Source organism: Corvus brachyrhynchos, unplaced genomic scaffold, assembly GCF_000691975.1.
Source record: "Corvus brachyrhynchos isolate BGI_N302 unplaced genomic scaffold, ASM69197v1 scaffold89, whole genome shotgun sequence".
NCBI lineage: Eukaryota > Metazoa > Chordata > Aves > Passeriformes > Corvidae > Corvus > Corvus brachyrhynchos.
The window spans coordinates 3282630-3303852 of record NW_008246063.1 but is presented as its reverse complement, the minus strand read 5'-3'; the positions used below and the strand labels follow the sequence as shown (position 1 = coordinate 3303852).

The 21223-nt window shown below is 38.0% G+C and overlaps 1 protein-coding gene across 2 annotated transcripts in view; it reads right to left on the bottom strand.

Annotated features, from left to right (window-relative positions):
• The window catches only part of TRAPPC9 (trafficking protein particle complex 9), a 469795-nt gene that overhangs the window by 395890 nt on the left and 52682 nt on the right, over nt 1-21223 (bottom strand). For both annotated transcript variants that reach the window (XM_008643073.2, XM_017746660.1), the window contains 5 exons: nt 18599-18744; nt 12317-12402; nt 4903-5029; nt 3204-3336; nt 1800-1960 (listed from right to left, as the gene is read on the bottom strand). In XM_008643073.2, the coding sequence (XP_008641295.1) occupies nt 1800-1960; nt 3204-3336; nt 4903-5029; nt 12317-12402; nt 18599-18744 (653 nt within the window). The remainder of the gene's footprint in view (nt 1-1799; nt 1961-3203; nt 3337-4902; nt 5030-12316; nt 12403-18598; nt 18745-21223) is intronic.

Below are 21223 nucleotides of genomic sequence, written 5' to 3'. Positions count from 1 at the left end.
TGCTTTACATTGTTTCCACAGCACAGTCATGTAAAAAGTCACACTTAATTTAAATTGGGTTTTTTTCATCCAGTAACAGCTCATCTCAAGCACACAGTTCCAAATACAGGGGTGCATTTCACTTCTGTGAGATGGTGCAAGAAACTGAACATTCTGCCTGACAGGACCCTGGATCACCTTAAGTTCTGCTTTCAAAAGAAGGTTAAGATGATTTCCAGAGGTCTCTGCCCAGACAGACATTTCTGATTGCATGATTCTGATAGCACAGTTCTCACACTGTCAGAACAAATATCATTCAGTGCCTCTCAAAACTCATTCCTTTTTTTTCTGAGATAGGGATTTAAGTTGCATTTTTTGAGCATGCATGCTTATAGCTTACTCATCAGAAATCTTCCTTTTTCTGATAGACAGTTATCATGCCTAATAACATCTGAAACACTGTCAGCTACACAAAGGGACTTCATTGTAAGCATCTTCTATAGAGAAAGAAAATACAGGATGAATTACAATTAAAAGTTTTACTGAACTTAGAGGCGAGTCTATCAACTCTTTTCCTTTTCCCCCACTGTTTTTAACAGAAGTTATCATGGAGAGATGGTGGTTTTAAAGCTGACATAAGTCTCTCTTTCAACACTATGAACCCATTAACTGTGTAATGTTACATACAAGAATTCTGATTTACATGTGATTCACAGGCCCATATATTCAACCATTTAATACATTTCATTCCATCAATGTTTCCATTTCACCTGAATGCTGTATTTGGCCTCTCCATTTCATACATACAGCCCCTGGCCCAGGAGGAGCATGTTGGAATTTCTGAAATACGAAGAAGTCATCATATGTTTCAACTCCTAAAATTATTCCAGGTAACAAGTCTCAGACCGAAAATCTATTTTGAGATGATTGGCAACTCCTATTCTCTGATGTTGTGGAAAGGGGGGGATACTCTCTTATAAAAAAATTCTGAGCTTGAATACTGAAATGAACAGAAATCACAACGTATCACACTGCATTTTAATGCTCTGACACTGACCGAATAAAACCTGCAATAAGGTAAGGTATTTCTACTGTCAGTAAAGATTATGCTACTTGTCACCTGCAGTTCTTCTGCTAAGATCATTTTCATAACAATGCCTCAGAGGACAAACCAAAAAAAAAAAAATCACAAAACAAAAGCAGGATTCATCTATCAGACAACTTTTTAATACTAACATGGCCAGAGTATTTCAAGAGAATTAAGTGTACACAGGGGATGTGCTGTATTTCTTCCAGAGCTTCAATTATTCTTTTAACTCACAATAGCTTATTTTATTTATTGCTTTGTCTTTTAAAGTCTTCTCTCCATTTTTTTCCTACTGCTCACTGAGTAGATAGAAACAGGTTTATTTAATTCCACTCCCTCAAGTAGGACAACATTACTGCTAATAGTAATTTATTTAATGAACTAATCAGCATATTTAGACATACGGAGAAAATAATTTAGACCCAAGATTCTTCCTCTTTACAAGTAATTGCCTCAGGATTTTTTCCCAAGTAACACTGAAATTAGATCTAGATTTCCAAAAAGCAGGTGACCCTTAACACACAGATGATTCTACAATTCCTTTCATCTCTCTACACTTTTACATTCATTCCTATATTCCTACAATAAAATCAAACTGAATTATTTCAGCTCTGTAACAGGGACTATGATATTTATTCTAAACTGACCTAAAAGAAGTATAACACAAATAATCTCCCTTTTAACAGAGAAGAAGTCAGCATGATTATTTCCAAATATAAATCAGCATACACACCCTTGGTGACTGTTTTTGCTGTCACCTCCAGTTTCTCCAACAGTTCTGTTCCAATATTTTCTAATTTAATGATGAGCTGCTGGGTCTCTCCATTGTACAGCTGGACAGACACGTTAGTGGAGATTTCATCCCCTGAAGAAGGCTGAAGTGTATGAGCAGACCTACAAAATGTGACAAAGTATTATGATGAAAATGTTAAAACCCTGTCCAGGTTACTGTATTCACTGTTCTTGGAAGACTCAGAAACTTCTGCTGAAGATACCAGATACCATTTTCCATTCCTATTTTTTAGACCCATTGAGGACAAAAATTAATAATTTATGCATAAGACAAGTCAGATTTCAAACAATACAAAATATATATTCTAACTCTGAAAGCTTGTTAAACTACTTGTAAAAACTGTAAGAAAGGGAAAAGGTAAAAGAAAATCAAGAGCAGGTCATTACAATGAGCAGGTTTAGTGGACAGTGCAGGGCATAAACCTCAGGGCAGTGGATCCTGGGAAAAATTCCCTGTGTGAAAGGTGAAACAAGGACTAGAAATGAACTCTTTGGAGCATGAACGAGGGAAGGAGGTTGCAGAACAAGACAGATGGGCAGAGGTTCCATTCCTGACTGTATTTTCTGTGCTAATGCAGAGTGGTCAGAAAGCATCAAGGATACAAGGACAAAAGTTACTGAGATTAATGACCAATAATTCCACTTCTTTTTGCAGGTATTCCTGCCATCCTTCCCTTTGATCCTGTCTTTCCTTACCACACGACAAGCAGCCTCCACAAACAGGAGCAGATTTCAGTCTTTCAGAACAGATCTGTGGTGAGGACTTCAAACCAGTATTTTTTGATCATACAGAATGTACTGTCATGTACTGTTAGCATTTCAGGGTTCTGAAATTTGGGCATGTGGAGTGAAAGGGAAGAAGGAATTTCTTTTTTTCCCTTCGTATTCTGAAAAAAGTATCATGGAATTGCATATTAAAAAGCAAAAAAAATCATGTTTTCAGTCACTGTATAAATGTACATGTATTCATTAGTGATTCTTCCATGTATTTTTCTCTCTTTTTCTTTCTTCTGTAATAATTGATCTGAATTAACAAGGACACCTGGACTGGATTGTTAAAATATAAACTGTGAATTCTTGGCTTGATGCATTCCTCTTTGCCCAAAACCAAGGTTTTGAGCACAAGAGTATTGCCAAATTATTTCCACATATTTCTATAAAATTCCAGGATTTCAAGCAGTAGAACAAAAAACTCAGGTTTGCATTCTGAAGCAAAGAACCCAGGCACAGATTATGTCTTATTCTCAAGCACTGACTATACACTCAGATGGCAGAGTTTTTATTCAGCATGTGACTAACACTTAAATATGACCCAACAAAATCATAATTTAATTTAATTTCTCACCTTGGGAGGGAGGTGCTGATCTGCACCCTTGGCAAAGCTGGAATGACTTCGACAGTGCAGCCATTGGTCTTCACTCCTGGCAGATGGTCCAGAAGGCAATCACTGAAGACACCAAAAACTGAAGTATGATAACCTGAGTTTTAGAAGAAAACATCAGTTGTGAATTTTACTGCTTTCTGGCAGGTCTTAAGTACTAAGCTTACTGGTCAGGTCTTGTCAGTGCATCTGCTACCCAAAACACCACCTTCTCCACAGGAAAATCTTCTCAGGACACATAATATGTACAGGACTTTCAAACCCCTGAAATAACAACATTTATAAGTACCTGACAATGTAAAAACAACACATGTGTTCACCTCTGCATCTGTGGCATGTAAAATAAAAGAAATTGTAAAGAGCCTCTGATTTCTGCATTACAGTAACTTCTGCAGAATTCTGTACAAGATCAACATCACAAGTCATAGCATGGACACCATTTTATACCTCATCACCAAATTCTCTGGTGCACATAAAACATGTCAACCTCCAACATACGTTCCCTATTTCCTCAGAAAAATGTTTATAGGAAAGAATCTCAACTGCATCCAGAAGGATAAAAGAATACTAAAGGAAATTATTGATGGAAAAAATATGCATGCATAAACAGACACCTGCCACAGAAGACCACAACTTCTGAAAGTTCAATTTAGTAGAAAAATACCTCTCCACTGATTCCTTACCAGGCAGTATTTATGAGTTATATCTGAAGGAAAATTTGATACATTGACACACAAAAAGCTGCCAAGTACAGAAATCAACTCCTCTACTTGCAATACATTTTTAGTACGTGGAACTCAAAGGAGACAACTACAGTACAAATGTTCTGAATGCTTTGATGCTATTCTGTATTCACTGAAATAGTTTCTGGGGAAAAAAAAATCACATGAAAAATTGTTTTATGAGCAGACACAAAAGCACTTAAGAAAAATTCAGTGAGAACAGAGTTTCTTCAAGTTCAAAGCCATAATCTTTTAGTGTTTAGCTTTACTAAAATGGTTCTTATCCTGTATCCTAACTTTGTATTCCAGGAAGACATATTTAAAAATGTGATTTGGTAAGATGATTCACTCCTACTACATGTTGAATCCATCCTCTCCACATATGCCTCCTTTTCTAGGTCTGCTCATCTTTTGTAAAAGGTCTTTAATTTTCTTCCTTACTACAAACACCGTTTTATTTAGGCTTATTAAGGAAATGATATCTTGACTGCAACAGGCCATACACCCTGGCTAAATTGTTTCCACGGAAGCAATCGGCAAAAATTTCTGTAATCTTACATGAACACAATTAATTAAGGAAAAAAAAAACCCTGCAAGATTATCTTCTGCATTCTCAAGAAAAAAGTTCAAGTAATCCTCCTCAGAAGCTTTCCAAATGAAAGCATTAATAAAGGGGAGCTGGATTTCATTATCCTCGTCCTCTCACACATGAGATACTCCAAGAATGTGCTTGTTACTGCTGCTGCAACCAAGTGATTCATCAGGCTGTTTTTAATGAAGCCTGGTACAGGGAACAGATTCCCTCTTCTGCTTTTTTCCTTTACTTACTGAGGAGAATTCAGAGTGGTGAACACACACGTGGCAAACAAAGCCATGCAAGCCACAGAGGTGTAAAACTCAGGTTGTTTTGCCCACGCAGAGTGACTGGAGCCATCTCTTACCATTGACAGTGATCTGCCCTGTGGTTTGGGGAACACCAACAAGAGTCACAGGGTAGAGACCAGATTCTGCAGGGAGGGAAAGGGCAGCAGGGAGAGATTCAAATTCTACTCCAGTTGTCAACAGACCCTGAAAAAAACACGTTACACAGATAAATCCATTTATGATATACACTTACATTTTTATGCTACATACTTATATTTTAATCCCATGCATTACATCAGCCAAACTTTTATGATTTATTCCAATTTACTCATAGCAGTTATTTTGGGGTTCAAGTCGCAGTGACTGCAGTGTGCATCCAGAATTACAGCAGGATTTGTATTCAACATGGAAACATGTTTCAGGAACTGAGCTGGGAATGATGTATGAAAAACTAATAAAAATTTATACCCAAGCACAGTAAAAATGTCAGAGATATCATCCGCATGGTGCTGTTTTGTACCTACATTTAATTGTACCTGTGACTTCAACTTGAATATGTGATAGATTTTGGGCAGTGAAAATCAAACATCAATAGCAGGTCTTGCTTAGCTTTAATTACCTGGCCAAAATGTGTTTTCTAAGGGGAAAAAAATATCTTTATTTACAGATAACAGAAGAAGTTTAGCTTAACCATCCAACCTAAACATTTCAGTGAGTTGGAATAAAGCTGCTGAACTGATCTTCTCTCAAGCCTAAATGCCTGCAGTTACTCCTTTAGTGTCAGAGAAATCTTTTAGCATCCTAAATTTAAAACATGAGACAAAACAAGAAACTAAGCAGAAAAAAAAAATTGAAGAAACTTCTGAACACAGCATTACTGTTCTTAGTAGACTGCAAGTTTTCTTTAAGCTTGGTTAATGAATTTAAGATGCTTGAGCATAGAATGTACTCTTGAAAGTAAATTTGATTTTGGAAAGTTACCAGTTGTTTTCCTATACACATATTTATTTTTATTTTTAAATAAAGATGTTACACAAAGAGCTCCATCAAGTAAAGCAGTAAGCACAACTGGATTAAATCTCAATTCCGTGTGGATGCTTCATGAGAACTGAGAACTCTATTAAAGAGGAACATGCTACTTTTGTGAAGACAGATGAAAAAAACTCATGGTTTGAGCCACAGAAAAACACATAACATACACAAAATCTGTAAAATCTTTGTCCTAGCAATTACTTCTTTGTAGACTTGACAGTCTTGAGGCAACAGCTAATTCACCCAAAGCTACTCTGGCTTTGTGGAAAACTGCATTAGAGAACTCTGTCCTTGAGACTGCACAAAATTCCATTTCACCATTTTACTTGAGTTGTAAGTAAATACTTTGTCACACCCTCATTTCTACTGAACTTTCATTTTCCTCCCATTTCACGTGGAGACTTCAGCTGTCAGAAACATTCCACAAAAACATAAGTAAAACCTAACTTTGTCTTTCTATATATTCACCACCCAGTGTACCAGAGCACTCAGACTTTTTGATTCCCACATTAATCCTTCCAGTGGGATTCACCCCACAGAAATGGGATGAACATTCTCACTTCAACACTGATGTAGTCCTGCTGCTTTTGCTTTGGCTGAAACAAATCTTAAAACACAAACAAAAGGTGACCCCATACACTCTCCAGAACTCACTTTTAAAACAGGTACAGAAAGCTTTTTTATTTTAGTCTCAAAACCATCGATCTATCACCTATATTCAAATGGCCTAATATTCAAATACATTTGAATTATTCAGGATTCACCTCAACTAAAAACTTTCATCCAAGGACTTAAAGTCCTGCAAAATCAGTGATAAAAAACCCACAAGCCCTCCAATATATTGTTTACTATCAGCTGTAGCAAATGTAAACAAACAAAACTGACAGAGACCCCTAAATATTCTCTAATATATAATGCAAACCATGAAAACAAAGGGATTTTTTAAAGAACAAACACAATGCAAATGCCAAAACACCTGCACTAAGCACACACTAAACTATGGCCACATGCCTGGGCTAGAAACTGAAGAGCCTGAAGTGCACTAATACAAAAAGAAGAAAGCAGCATTCAATTCCCCCACTTTCAGACTTCTACTGTTCAGTAAAACTTCCAATTTTTTAAAAGTAAAGATATTAAGAAAGCATTAAAACTCATTGAAATGGGAAAAAAATATATATATTAAAAAATCAACTAGACTTCAGATTTCCACACATAAATTGAAATCAATATACTTACCGTTAAAACTTAGGCCACACAAGTCAGTTTTAAGACAGTAACATATCTTAGAATGTCTGAAAGACGATTTCAAGATCGTAATTTGCTGAATCGGACGATTCTGCTGCAATATTTGCCCAACATTGCCCCCTGGTGCCTAAAATTTCGCAGTTTAACAGTGAAAGCCTAATCAAGGCTGAAGTACCCTCACATCCATTAAATAAAACATATCAGCCACACCACCAAAAGTAGGGAGATGTGTTAGATTTTTTCTCCTGAGAGTTTTATACGTTATTTCAAGTAGTAATACTTAGCAATCATTTAGTCATCACTTAGTAATCATTTCTCTTTGTGACCCTATAGGAAAAGATCATCCAAATCCAAGGTTTCCTCCAGGGAATGTATGAGTGACACACACAGGAAAAATGTTTACATTTCTTTGTATTCTTACAAACCAATTTAAATTGTCTTAGAGTGAATATATGCATGCTTTTATCACAGCATGTCTTTCAATCACTTCAAATCTCATTTTAGTTTTAGAGGAACAAAACAACTTGCATGTAAATGGCAGCATTTGGGGATGCTGTTAAAATAACATGAGTATGTAACTGCTTTTTTTAGGCTTTACTTACCAATCCCAAAATGCAATCATTCTTTTTTTAAAGTAACACGACCTTCAGAGTTAGTTTTCATGCTGAACATACTTGTATACGATGTTGTCAAATACTTTACACAAAAACTGTCAAATATTTATTTAAAGGGAAATTTCTCCTACTATTTCTAATATGGTTGTTTTAGGCAGACTTAGAAAAACACCAAACACAACCATTTTTATTCTTTTTCCCCCTTCACCTTTCTGTGTACATTCTTGACTAATACAGTCTCCATTAAATGCAGTGTAGCAGTAAGTAAATATTCTCTCAAGATGGCAGAAACAGCAAAAGATGGGAACTCAGGAAAGAGCAGCTGATGGAAACAATTTAAACCATCAATTTTAGATGGTATTTTTAAACATCAACATAGAGCTCTGGCCTAATAGCACAGTTTTGAATTTAAAAAAAAAAAAAAAAAAGAAAAAGGCAACAGCCATTTTTAAAGCATCATTAATCAAAATACCACACTTAATCGTGTTCAATTAAATACAGGTCCAAACGGAGGGAGAACTACAGAACAAATACTTAAATCTTGAATAAAGACTAAATATTATAAATTACAATATTCTCATGGGTTAGGGTAGTATATTTTTGTTTCTTGATATCTATTTATTAAGTATGGTTTACACTGTCTGTAGATATTGTAGCTTTCTTGGAACCATGGCTGTATTTTCTACAGTAGGAGAAGAGAAAATGCTTTCCCTCAATATGTTACATTGCCTCAAAATTTCTCAGCTTTTTTTTCTTGGTTTTAATAGTAAACTTGATAAACAAAGATGAAAAAGTAGTTAAAATCTTAAAGAACTTAACGTATTTTGAACTGCATCTTCACATGTATTTTAGTAGTAGATCTCACCACACTGTACTGTGGTTTGCTGCTTTAAGCATTTGTCTCAAGATACAGAATAAATCCACTGGAGATTTCCCAGAATTTTTTGGATTTTTTTGAAGGCCTGAAATGTGAAGGTCATTTTTTCCTGCATAGAAAACCAAAGTAATGGCAGAAACTGCAAAACAAACTACAAAAGAGCTGGAGGCCAACACTCACGTACCTGAACAAGTCTGTACAGAAATCAATATTCTTGGCAGAAAAGGCCAAGTGGTGGCACTTATTTACAGCTGAACATCCCATCTCCAGGTGACCTGAGCTCCAGCACCAGCACGGCAAGAATATTCTGTCTAATCTATCACAGCCAATTCTAGTAAGGCTCATTTTTGTCTCTCATTCTGCTAAGCTATCTGCAGTGTTTTATTAAAGCATTTGTTGTGATCAGCCCCAAGATCTCTCCTACTTCACTTTATTGACTCACACAGTTGTGGGACTGTCATAGGTTAGCAAGAATAGTCCCGGAAGGGACGTCCTTGCTAAGGGGTGCTTACAGTTTCCTCTGGGAACTGATAGAACCTATCAGCTGGCCAGTTTGGATATGGACAATTCTCTAAGCCACTTAAAGTTGGGACCCAATCACTTCCATGCTCCATAATTAAACATTTGTCATTTTACAAACACTACTGCACCTTTCTTTGGATCAGCCTTCTAACTATATGGACAAAACAGAAACAAGAAATAGAAAAAGACAGAAAAGGAACACAGAAATCAGGCAAGAATGAAGAATAAATACCTCATGAGAGTCCCAAATCAAAAATATTCATGACAGGAAATAAAGAGTAAAAACAACAAAGATGGGCCAAGATCCTTGAGAACAATAAAATAAAACAACAAAGAAAATCGATTTTTCAGGGTTTATCATCTGAGCTACACTAATCAAAGTCTTGTGTCCACAGCCTCATGTCAAGTCTAGAAGTTCAATGCCTTTTACTTAAGCACACCTCAATTAACCTACATGGACTCAGCATTAATACTTCAATTAATGAAAAAGCTCAGAAAGCCTTTTCATGGGGAATCATTCTCCTTAACAACCTGTGCTCAATACTAAGTTGTTTACCATCACAATAGAAATTCAACAAACAGAAAGATATAGTAGGAAAAGTACCACGGCAAAAGCTTGGATTTCATTTAACATGGAATGAGTGATCTATCAAAACAAACAAACCTAAATTGAAGGAAAGAGGAAAATTGTAAAAAAGAAGTAAGATTATAGATTTCAGGACAGTTACATATGGATGAATGGTGGACCATGAAAACGACAAAGAAAAATGAAACCAAGCAATGGCAAACTCAAGGAAGATTGGAAACGGGCCTGAATGAGCAGTCATCCTGCAAAGGTGAGGTGCTGAGTCAGGCAGAAGGACAAAAGTTGTGGGACAAACAAGCTGAAACTGCCACTAAATGACAGAAGAGGACATGCTGGATATGCAACTGAGTCTGTGAGAATCAATAATCTGAAAGAATGTGATACGTGATGAGAAATCAGACAAGAAAAAGGTATGGAGACTGCAGGCATGAGTACATGTTAATAATAAAACACACCCTTTTAAAATATTAAACAACACTTTGAATTATTAAAATGAAAACAGAAGAGTTTATTCTTATGATGAAGTAATATCTATTCCCACATTCTAGAAAGTTCACAGATGAGACTGGAAAATCAACAACTTAGGTTAGAAGGAAAGGGTAGAGGTTATCTTGTTTAGCCCAGTGCTCAAAACAGGGCTAACTTTGGTAGTAGTTAAGATTTTTCACATCCTGTTCACTCAAGTTTTAAAGATTCCTGAAGATGGAGGTCCCATCTGGACATCCAGTCCCAGTGTATGATCCCCCTCATGCTTGGAAAAAGAGAGGGTTTTTATAACAAAAGTTTCCTATGACTCTCACCTTACACTGGGCATCTCTGGGAAGAGCCCAACTCCCATTTTTACTGCACTTTCCCATCCTGGGATTGAGGAGAGCAGTAGGAATTACTCCAATATTCTTCTCCTCTACAGACTCAACAGATGTCAGTGTTTCTGTCATTTGGGGAGCTCCAAACTGGCCTCAATTCCAAAGAAATTGTCTCTAGAATTCCAAATCCAGGGGAGCAGGCAGTTTCCTCAACTTGCTACAGTCTTGATACTGCAGACAAATCTACCAAAATCAACCAATTTCTTCCAGTGAGCCCACATTTGTGCAGAGCAGAATTTCTGATTACGTTAATCAATTATTTGCATCTAGTTTGCAAATTAATTCTTCTTGTGCTTACCACTGGAACTGGAATTCAGTGTTAATTCCAAGACAGAACTTTATCACAACAACAGTGAAGAGAAGCATTGGTGATACTACAGCTCAATTGCTCAGGGAATGGATGTTGTGCAGATCTATGCAAATAACTGCATTCTGAGTTCTTGAGTGTGTGTAAGCACTTGGAAGAAATTTCCTCATTAAGAAACTGTCCAAGTTTTTAAAATATATAACTACATCATTTCTTACACAATACAAATTAGACTGTAAATCAAAATGTTCTTAATCAATTAATTCCCACAGAGACCTTTCTGATGTGAAGCTTTACAACTACTTTTTCTATTAATTCCTTAAAAATTTGAGTACTTCTGTGAGGGTGAGAGAAAATGCTGCTGGAGAAAGTGGCATGTAAGCTTCCAAAAATTAATTTTATTGTGCTGTAAAAACAAAATCTTTGGGCATGTTCATTTCCCATGGAAAAACACTTCATTATATGTGGTTTATTATCAGTAATTTAGGTCAACTTGCTTGACCAGACACCACAGCAGACATATCAATAAAAACAAAACCCAAACAAAAATCATGAGCAAATAAATATACCCTGATTCAATTAGCTTGACAGAACAATAGGCTCTAAGAGATGTGATTTATTTTTAAACCAATATTAAAGGTAAGAACAGTTAACAATAAAGGAAAAAGCTGGATTAGGACTGAGTGGCTATTAAGTTGGTCTGGTAGTTAGAGAACTTTTAACCTTTAAATGGGTAACAATTTTTTATAAATCCTGTTAGTTGGAATAAAGAAGGGGAAGAAAAAAAATCCACCACAACTGCCTTTTTTTTTGGGATACAGTGCAAGCAGCCAACTGAAGCAGTAGAGAGCTTGGGCTTGATTCTTCTAACCTCACATATTTCTCCAGTGGTTTAGCCTTTTTTTCACTCCCTTCTGATCATCTGACATTAGAGTGTTTTCAAATAACATAAATCACTGGGAACAACAAATCCATGAGCTGTAGTTTTTATTAAAACCCAAAGCTTCTCAGACCTAACTATTTTAGTTCATCAGGTTTTTAAATTGTGGTCAAAACAGGAATTTGCAAAGGAAGGATGAATGCAGGCTTTTAAACTACAGGAGCAAGTGTACAATAATTATTAGGTTTCAGGATATAATTATTACTTGAAAACCAGTATATGTAAATCACATAGCAGGAATTCTGTTCAATGCAGAAATGTTCAGAATTGATTTATGGGTCAGTGCCAGTAAAGCACTTAAACACTGAGTGGCAGAGATTTTTCTTTTCAATACCTCATCACCAACAAATATGAGAAAATTGACAACACCACACAGTTAAACTGAGGTTATGCTGGCTTAAACCACCTTTTAAAAGTATTTATAGAAAACCATATTTGGAAGTCTAAATGAGATTCTTCTTCATAAAAATAGCAGAAAGAGAAGATTTAGAAAGATGCATACCATGTTTTCTACCCGGAGCTCAAAAGGCATAGGGTTGTACACCATCAACTGAACTTCACATACATCTCCCTGGACCCACTGGAAGTCTACAAGAAATAATCACAGAATAAAGGCAGGAATTACCTAATCATAGTGTTATAAAAAAATAACAGCAGCTGAGCAGTCAGATTGCTATAATGCTTAATATCTCTCTATAATCTTCACAGCCCAAGTACTACTCAAGAGCATTGTGCAGCACAAGCTGTAAATCCCAGGCAAAGGAATAGGTTAAAGGACTGGAAACATTCATTAACACAGCAATAGTGCTCTAAGGACCCAATGCTTCATTGGCAAAATTAACTCAGGCATCAATTCAAAACACTACTTAAACACATTCTTCATGTTCAACACTTAAAGGCTTCCATACTTGGAGTTAGGTAGAGCACACAGGGCCTTGATATTGGAGACTTGCATAAGAATCAACCAGGTTAGAAATAAATACACCAGGAAGAAGGAAATTACAAGTCCTCCTATAGACACAGCTGATGATATGGAGTATATAAAGAGACACTGAAGTAAAGTGTGTCAGGTAAAAAGATGTACTTGCAGTTTATATCTCACCACAAGAGACATGTTCAACTTTAAAGATACTTCACTCTGACAATTTTAATATTTTCTTGAGTTTCATAATTTAAAGAGATGAGGCTGCCCATGGCAGGGGAGGTTGGAACTGGATGATCTTTAAGGTCCCTTCCAACCCAAACCGTTCTGTAATTCTGTGGTTCTGTGGGAGATTATGAAGGTCAGCAGCAGAGATGTAAATTTTGAGTAATTGTTCAATGCAGAAAGATTACTTTATATCAGCACTTCATAATCTTTTCAGCCCACAAGTTCTTGTCTACCTTCCAGATTTCTCACAGTGAACCACATGCACCTGAAGTTCAATGTGGCAAGATTCTCCCTGCAAGCTGAGGATCTGCAGCCCAAGTAAACAAAAGGTGGTTTAATTACCTTTGTTAAATAAATCATGATTATAAGCTGAATTATAACATACATGGATTCGTTTTTACTAGTTTACCCAATGATTTTAACATACATTGCTAACAGTTTTTTACTAGAGTATTAGGAAATGTCCAGCAAAAACCTGGATTATCAATATTAAGACTTTAATGCACAGTTGAAGCCATCTGTACTCTAATTGTACATTCACAATCATTTACTATCTGATTACATTTCGCAAGCAGTATTAGAGAGCTCAAGGGAGATATACTTAATGCAAATATTTAACTCCAATTAATGCTAGTGGAAATTAAACACATACATCCACAGATGTTAATGGGTTATATTACTGAAACCTGAAAAGCAAAACTGTTGATTAAAACAAAACATTCAAATTCACCATGGTAAGAGACACTCTGTACATTTCTTATTTAATTAACTTATTAGTGTCCATGATGTCTTATGCATTCTGCAGCCCCCAAAACAGCCAGTGACTGCTCTGCACAGGTACAGAGTTAACCACCGTGGTTTACTACAGCAACAGAGGCACCTGCAGTAGCACAGCAGCACTGCAGTCCTGAATCTCCACATTCTAATAATTACCACACTGTGGACTGTCTGTTCTGAAAACACAACCATCCAACAGGGCTCTTCAGCCACAGGACTCATCCCACCAGGTTTCATTTATGCCAATGATGTCAAACCTCTGGGACTGGGCCAAAGCTTCCAGCTGGTGTTTGTTCCTCATGCTGTGTGCATCAGTGTAGAAACATTTCAGGTGTGGTACCTTGTGAAGCAGATTGAAGGATCCCTTTAGGATCCTCAAGTTTTGGCACAAAATCCCATCGCTCATCACTGGAGAGCTTGGTTTTGTCCCCTTCCCCCTTCCAAGCTAGTTCAAAGCTCTGTCAATGAGTGCCACTAGCTCCTGTGCTAGAACTCTTTTTCCCATCTGAGAAAGACTCATCCTGTCAGGTAACAGCAGGCCAGGTGTTTATAGATCATCCCATGGTCAAAAAACCCCACATTTTTTCCATTGACACCAACCTCGGAGCCATGCATCAACCTAACGGAGCTGCCTGTTCCTATCAATATTATTCCATGCTACTGGAAGGATCAAGGAAATCACTCCCTGTGCTCCTGATCCCTCCATGAACTGTCTAAGGGCCTTGAAGTCCCTTTTGATTGGCCTCAGACTTCTCTTTGTTGTTTTGTTGCTGCCAGTCTGAACAACCAACACGAGACAGTCATCAGAGTGTCTTTCTAGACTGGAATTTTCCAGTAATGTCCCTTACCTGAGCTGCTGGGAGACAGCGGACTTCCCTGTGAGTTGGGTCTGGTCTGCACATGGGGCCCTCCGCTCCCCTTAGAAGGGGGGGAATCTCCTGTTAGAACCACCCTTCTCTGTTAACAGAGGAGGTTCTGATGCAGGCTCCAGGTGGTGTTGCTTTAGGAGGCCCCTCTGTCCCAGAAGGACTTTCACCCACCTCATCAGGTGTTTGGCCTTCTCATTCCAGAGCCTCACCCCTGTTGTGAAGGTGCCAGTCCTACCTGTAAAATTCTGAGGAGGGGAAGGAACCTTCCTCCTGATACGTGCAGTAACCTGGTTCCATCCTTCACCTGTAACAGACCTCTGACTAACAGTCCCTCAGCTCATCACCCTGCTGGGTTCTGAGTCCATCTGCTTCTCCCCTGCAGAGACAGAGAGGTGATCATTCTACTATAACCTGTGCTTGTCAGGCACAGTGTCCAGTTCTGATCCCCTCTATTGGTTTTGCTCAGCCTGGTTTTTGGTAGCAGGAGGGCCATAGAGGTGGCTCCTGTGAGAACCTCCTGGAAGTTTCCACCATGTCCAGCAGAGCCAATCTCTGATGGCTCTGAAAGGTGGACATGCTGCTGGCGACAACGGGGCCAATGAGAGAGGTTGGTAACACCTGTGCGATGACATATTTAAGAAGAAAATCAAAACAAAGTCAGGGAGTTTTTGCTTCTAGTCAGAGAAGAGAAGGAGGTGAGAACATGTGAGGGAAAACAACCCGGTGACACCAAGGTCAGTGGAGAAGGAGGGGCAGGAGGTGCTCCAGGTGCCGGAGCCGAGGTTTTTTAGGAGGGGCTCCAGGCGCCGGAGCCGAGGTGCCTCTGCAGGCCGTGGTGCAGCCCATGGTGAAGCAGCTGTGCCCCTGCAGCCCCTGGGTCCATGGGGGATGCAGAGATCCACCCACAGCCCCTGGGGATCCACGGGGGATGCAGAGATCCACCCACAGCCCGTGGGGAAGGCGGCCGTGCCAGAGCGGGTGGATGCCTGGAAGAGGCTGTGATCAGTGGGAGACCCGGTGGAGAGAGAGGGCCCTGCTCCCAGGCTGGAGCATCCTGGCCTTGGAGCACTGGACCCTGTGGAAGGAGAGAGCCATGGCACGGCAGTTTTGGGAGGGCTGTGTGCCCGTGGGAGGGGCTCACACTGCAGCAGGGGCGGTGTGGCTGCTGCTCCTGAGAATGGACCCACACCGGGGAAAGAACTGTCTCCCGTGGGAGGGACCCCACAGCCTCACAGGGGAGGACTCCTCTCCCGGAGCAGCAGAAGGAAATCTCGGTGATGGACTGACCAGACCCCCATGCCCTGTCTCCCTGAGCTGTCTGTGGGAAGGAGGGAGGGGCTGGGGGGAATAGGTATTTTTAAGGTCTTATTTTACTTCTCATTATCCTCCTCGGATTCTGTTAGTAATAAATTCACTTTGTAACTTTAAGTTAAGCCTGTTCTGCCCTTGAAGTGTTTCTCCAGGTCCTTATCTCAACTCATGAAGTGTTCGTAAATTTTTTTTTTCTTTCTCTCCTCTGCCCAGCTGTGGCAGGGGAGGGTGAGCAAGTGGCTCTCCTCGGTGCCTGGCGTGGGGCCAGTGTCAAACCACTACATCCCCACAGCTAGGAAAGACACAGACTGGAGAGGATCCCAAGTAGCACCACAAAGGTAATCAAAGGACAGGGAAACCCAATTGATAAGGAAAGAATAAAGGAGTGAGATCTCTTCTCTGGGGTGAAGAGAAGGCTCAGGGCCAATATCATCACAATATTCCAGTACTTAAAGGGCTGCAACAAAGAGGACAGAAGCTCTTTCCTCACAAGGAGTCACTGGAAGAAGATCAAGGGTAACAGACACCAGTTGCACTGAAACAGGTTTTATTTTCTTATTAATTTTTTTTTTGTTTCAGTAAGAACAGTGATTCAGTGGAACAACCTCCCCAGGGACATGATGGAGTCTGAATCGATACAGGTTTTTGAGATGAGACTGAAATCCCCTGTGAAAAATGTGCCAGGGCAGTGCTACAGAATTGTTTCCTTGGGGGAAAAGGTTTTGAAAGAAAAGGTAAAATGAGCTATATTTGTATCAGCTAATACAGGTATGACAGAGTTGCTGGATTTACTAACAGAACTGTATTATATATTCCTTCTGCTTTAGACTATCAGCACTCAAAACCAACAAAACACTTCATGTCAAAAATCAGTAGGTTTATTTTTCACAACTAGCATGCTATTAAAGCAATTTAACTAGAATATAATTATCCCTGTTATTGTTTCCAATCAGAAAAGCTTATCAAGTTGAAAGCTGAAAACATTTCAAGACTTTCTAAATGGGTTTTGTTTCCCTTTGGTTTGTCAGTGCTTGATTTGCTTTGCTGTAAAACAATAATTTAACCAAAATATGGAGTAGTATCTCCATGTAAGAAAAACAGTTCATTTGTTATTGTTGTTTTTAATTAATGTTAAATACATGCCATTAAAATACTCTCATTAATTTTGAAGTTAATAATTCCTCAGCTTCTTTCAAAGGAAGTATCTGCTTTTATTTTCTATTTTCTTTTGTTCGCTGAACTTTAAAACATTAGAGGCTTTTAGCAGTGACTGCAATATGTATATACTTCAAAAGACAAATGCTGTACAGGATCAGAAATAGTCAGACATCTCCTTAGGCTAAATAAAAACGTAGAAGAAGAAAGTTCACTGTAAAAATGTAAATCTCCTACAGTACACAAAGCACCGAAACAGATCCTAACCAGTTCAAAAATGCAGGTTCCTTTTGTATCCATCAAGGAATGAAAATACTGCATTATACAACTGTGTGACAAAACTAGGAATAAGGCTTTATTTAAATGAAAAAAAACGTGATACAGTATAGCTAAGAGATTAAATGTTGAAAATTTAATAGTGATCAAACTTCCAATAAATTATTAAGAGAAATCAAGAGAGCACTTTAAGATGTTCCCCTATGTGTACATTTTTTAAATTTATCCTTTCTCTTTTGAAACTGAAGTAGTGCTGCAGCAAAGTCACACTGAGCCAAGTCCATCCAAACTGCCAGATAATGATCCCTGCCTCTGCATATCCCAACTGTTCCTGTTTCAGCTATTTACTGAAAATACGCATCACCACAAACCCAACTAAAAAACATGCCTATTTTCCTCCCAGGGTGAGGGATATCACCTTAATCATAATGAGGGTCCTCAGCAGGGGCATAGCCCACATATGTTGGAATGAGGAAACCACACAGAGATTCTCTGAGAACTGGCCCTGCAGGCCAGGCACAGTCCAGATGAACAAGGAGCCAAGTTAAGATAAAACATGCTGCAAATTTCTGAAGTTTTTACGATCAGTTCTGTTCCACGGTCATGCGAATCTTTTCTGTGCTGACATTAATGCCTGTGGTAAAAATTACCACACACGTGATATGAACAGAAGCAACAGAAAGAACTACCAATATTTGTAACTTAATCCAGGATTTCAACAAACCTCTCATCTTTTTCAATGGCATGATTATTGCACTGAAAAGCTTTATAATCTTTATTAAAAGAAAATTACTAATATTCCTAACAGGGTTTATAAACTTTTTCTTGTCTGAACTGTCCTTAAGTAAAAGGGACTAATCAGACAGTTCAGCATTCTGAGTTTATGTTAAATCAGAATAGGAAAAGGAAAAACCACGACAGTGCATTTTGCTCAGGGCGCTGAAACTGTGGTGGCTGCCAAGCAGAGCATGTCAGAACTAAGTTTTCCCTGAATTCTCTTTTGTTTGAGAAGGAAATAAAACTAGTTTATCTCTTCTCAAAAATCAGTGTTATCATCTATGAGACTTTATTCCTCTTTTGAATATGAAACTGTGCCCCCGAGAAAAAAGATTTGTTCCTTCAGGACTTGAGGCTAAAGAACTGGTTATGTCAAATAAAAGACAGCAATGTTCAGATTTGCTTTCCTTGACCACAGAAGATTCTCTCATTTAACAAAGTAACAGAAAATACTGCAAATTGTTCTTACCTATTTTTTTATTTCGTTCTTCCCCACGACTGTGTGCAATAATTGGAGAATATATGAAGGGGCTTTTGGTTGATACATTCTGACCAAGTAAACTTTTCACTTTGTGAGGTCGGAGACTGGTTGGGAGGTTCAAGAGCTTCACAGATCTGTTGAGTAAAAATAATTTCTAATTATTTCATTTATTCTATTTTATAACAGGTGACTCTGTTAAAAATGAACTGATAAATATGAAATGTCAGTCTGAGAATAAAATACCTGAAATGGAACACTTGAAGCAAACATCTACAATACAAAAGGAAGTAACACCAACCCAAGGAAACTGCAGTTTCAGAAAGCTCTCAGGAAACAAAGGCAAAAATCTTCTGTAGAAACCAACAAAACCAAAATTAGCCAGAACAGTGTTCTGAAATCCAGCTATTAATTTTTGAGTGCAGTCTGAACCACAACTCCAGTGCAGAAAGCAGCTGAATATTTAACTTAAATCCAAACCAGAATCCAGACAAAATTTCACTGGACAACATAACACAAATAAACAAACTTCTCCACAGTTAATAAAGCTGATTTCAATACAGTGAAAATGCAGAGTTGCCACTGGAAGGAAGGAAGGAAATATCCCAGAAATTTGAGTAGGTTTGTTAAACGACCAGAAAGAAATTACAAATAGACAGAAAACAAATTATTTATTAGATTACATCCCTGTTGGACTCAATTCCCTACAATGCCATGCAAGGAAATCACTGCTCTTCCAATGCTGAGGGAAATTAAAGATGAAATTTTGGGCAGATGAACAAGCAATAAATTGGTGAATATTCAGTAAAATCAGCAGCATTATAAAAACCTGTAGGACACCTAATTACTTCAAATCAGGAACTCAGCACAATAAAAAACATATATCAATATCACACTAAGAGAAAGTAGGCACACAAGAAACCAAGATAATATGTTTCTCCTGAAAAATAACGAAGCTGTAAGAGTAGCACTACAGAGACAAGTTCTCTCTGTGAAACAAAACACCTGATAAGAATTACTAAATAACACTAAAAGTAGTTTGGAACAAGAAATAAATCACATCCATATATTATGTGTTGGTGATACTTAGTGTCAGCATCGAGATCATATGCAAAATCACAGACAATGAACCTGAGGAATAAGAAAGAAATTGTAAGAGACCCCTGATATTTCATAATTTAAAACCTCTTCTGATAGAATTTTTTTACAAATTAGAATGCAACTTAAAGCAAAAATGTGAATTATACTTATTTGAGGAAAGAAACATTGAATTTGATAAAGAGGTAACAAAAAGGAATTGTATTTTATATACAGAGAAAAGTGCTTTGGCTCCTTCATAGTTACTATATAAATACTGGTGGATAACCTGCTTTACCTGAATGCATGACAGTGGAAGGAAAGTTCTTCAACCACGTATCAGAGAGCTGTACCCTCACAGGTCAGACATAGAACATGGCAGATTTTTTAATTCCTTTGTGTGAAAAGCTTCAGTCATGTCCCCTGGCCTGACACCACTGAATGCAAATGAGTGACAATTAAGAATTACTAACTAATTTCACTAGCTACCCAGAAGATCAAAATCCTGTATTTGGAAAATGTTAATTAAAAACAACCTTACTTAGAGGGGAAAGGAAAATATATTTTTTTAAGAGACCTCACTATACTAAGTAAACAGAGGGAAGGGAAAAACTGTCACTGAGTAAATTTGAAGTAGTAAGAAAAGTATGTAAGGACAACTAAAAGCAGCAGTGGTGAAAAGGAAGAAAATTTTCTGCTTTTAAGTATATTAGTAAGACATTTACCTTTAACACAGGTAAATTATAAAAATGGGAATAATGCATTTGTTATCTGAGAAAATACTAGAAGATGATTTCATAATGAACATGAGTAACAGAATACAAAGGTTTTGCCATGCCAAATCTCGTCTATTGCTTTTGAAGTACTGGGGAGAAAAGGTAACAGTGCCACTGCGATCCTATTTCACTGTGGCATTTCCATGTCTGACAGTATTTTGATTAAGAAATCCACATGCAAAATAAGCACCCCACATGAAATGGATTAAAACTCGTAGACCATGAAATGCCAACAGTAAATAGAAGTCATCCCCATCAGTAAATGTGTGTTTCTAGAGGGCTCTAGCATGGATTGAATCATAAGCTGAAGTTATTCAACATTGATCAAAATGACATTTCCACACATTTATAATTGATGTCACAAAAATTAGCACAATTTAGCTGAGAGAGCTCTGCAGTCCTGCAGCACAGCTGGTTCCCAATGGGCTGGAGAGCTCTACACCACCAGATCTGCTGGGCAGATGTAACCAGAGGCTTTATATCTAAACACAATTTTATTGGACTATGAATTTTTATGGCTATGGATTTATAGAAAAGACAAGAAGGAGAAGGAGAGGAGCAGCAATTCTTAAATGTTAAATAAGTTGATGCTGGGTTGCCCTCCCCATGGCAAAACAGAAGCAAGTACTCCCAACATTCTAAGCCCAGCCAGGTCAAGACAAGTTGCTAATGTGTTGCAGTGGGGATCCTGCAACACGCATATATCAAACCAGGAGTCCCGTGGAAAGGAAATATATACGGACAGACAGATTCTTGATAGCTG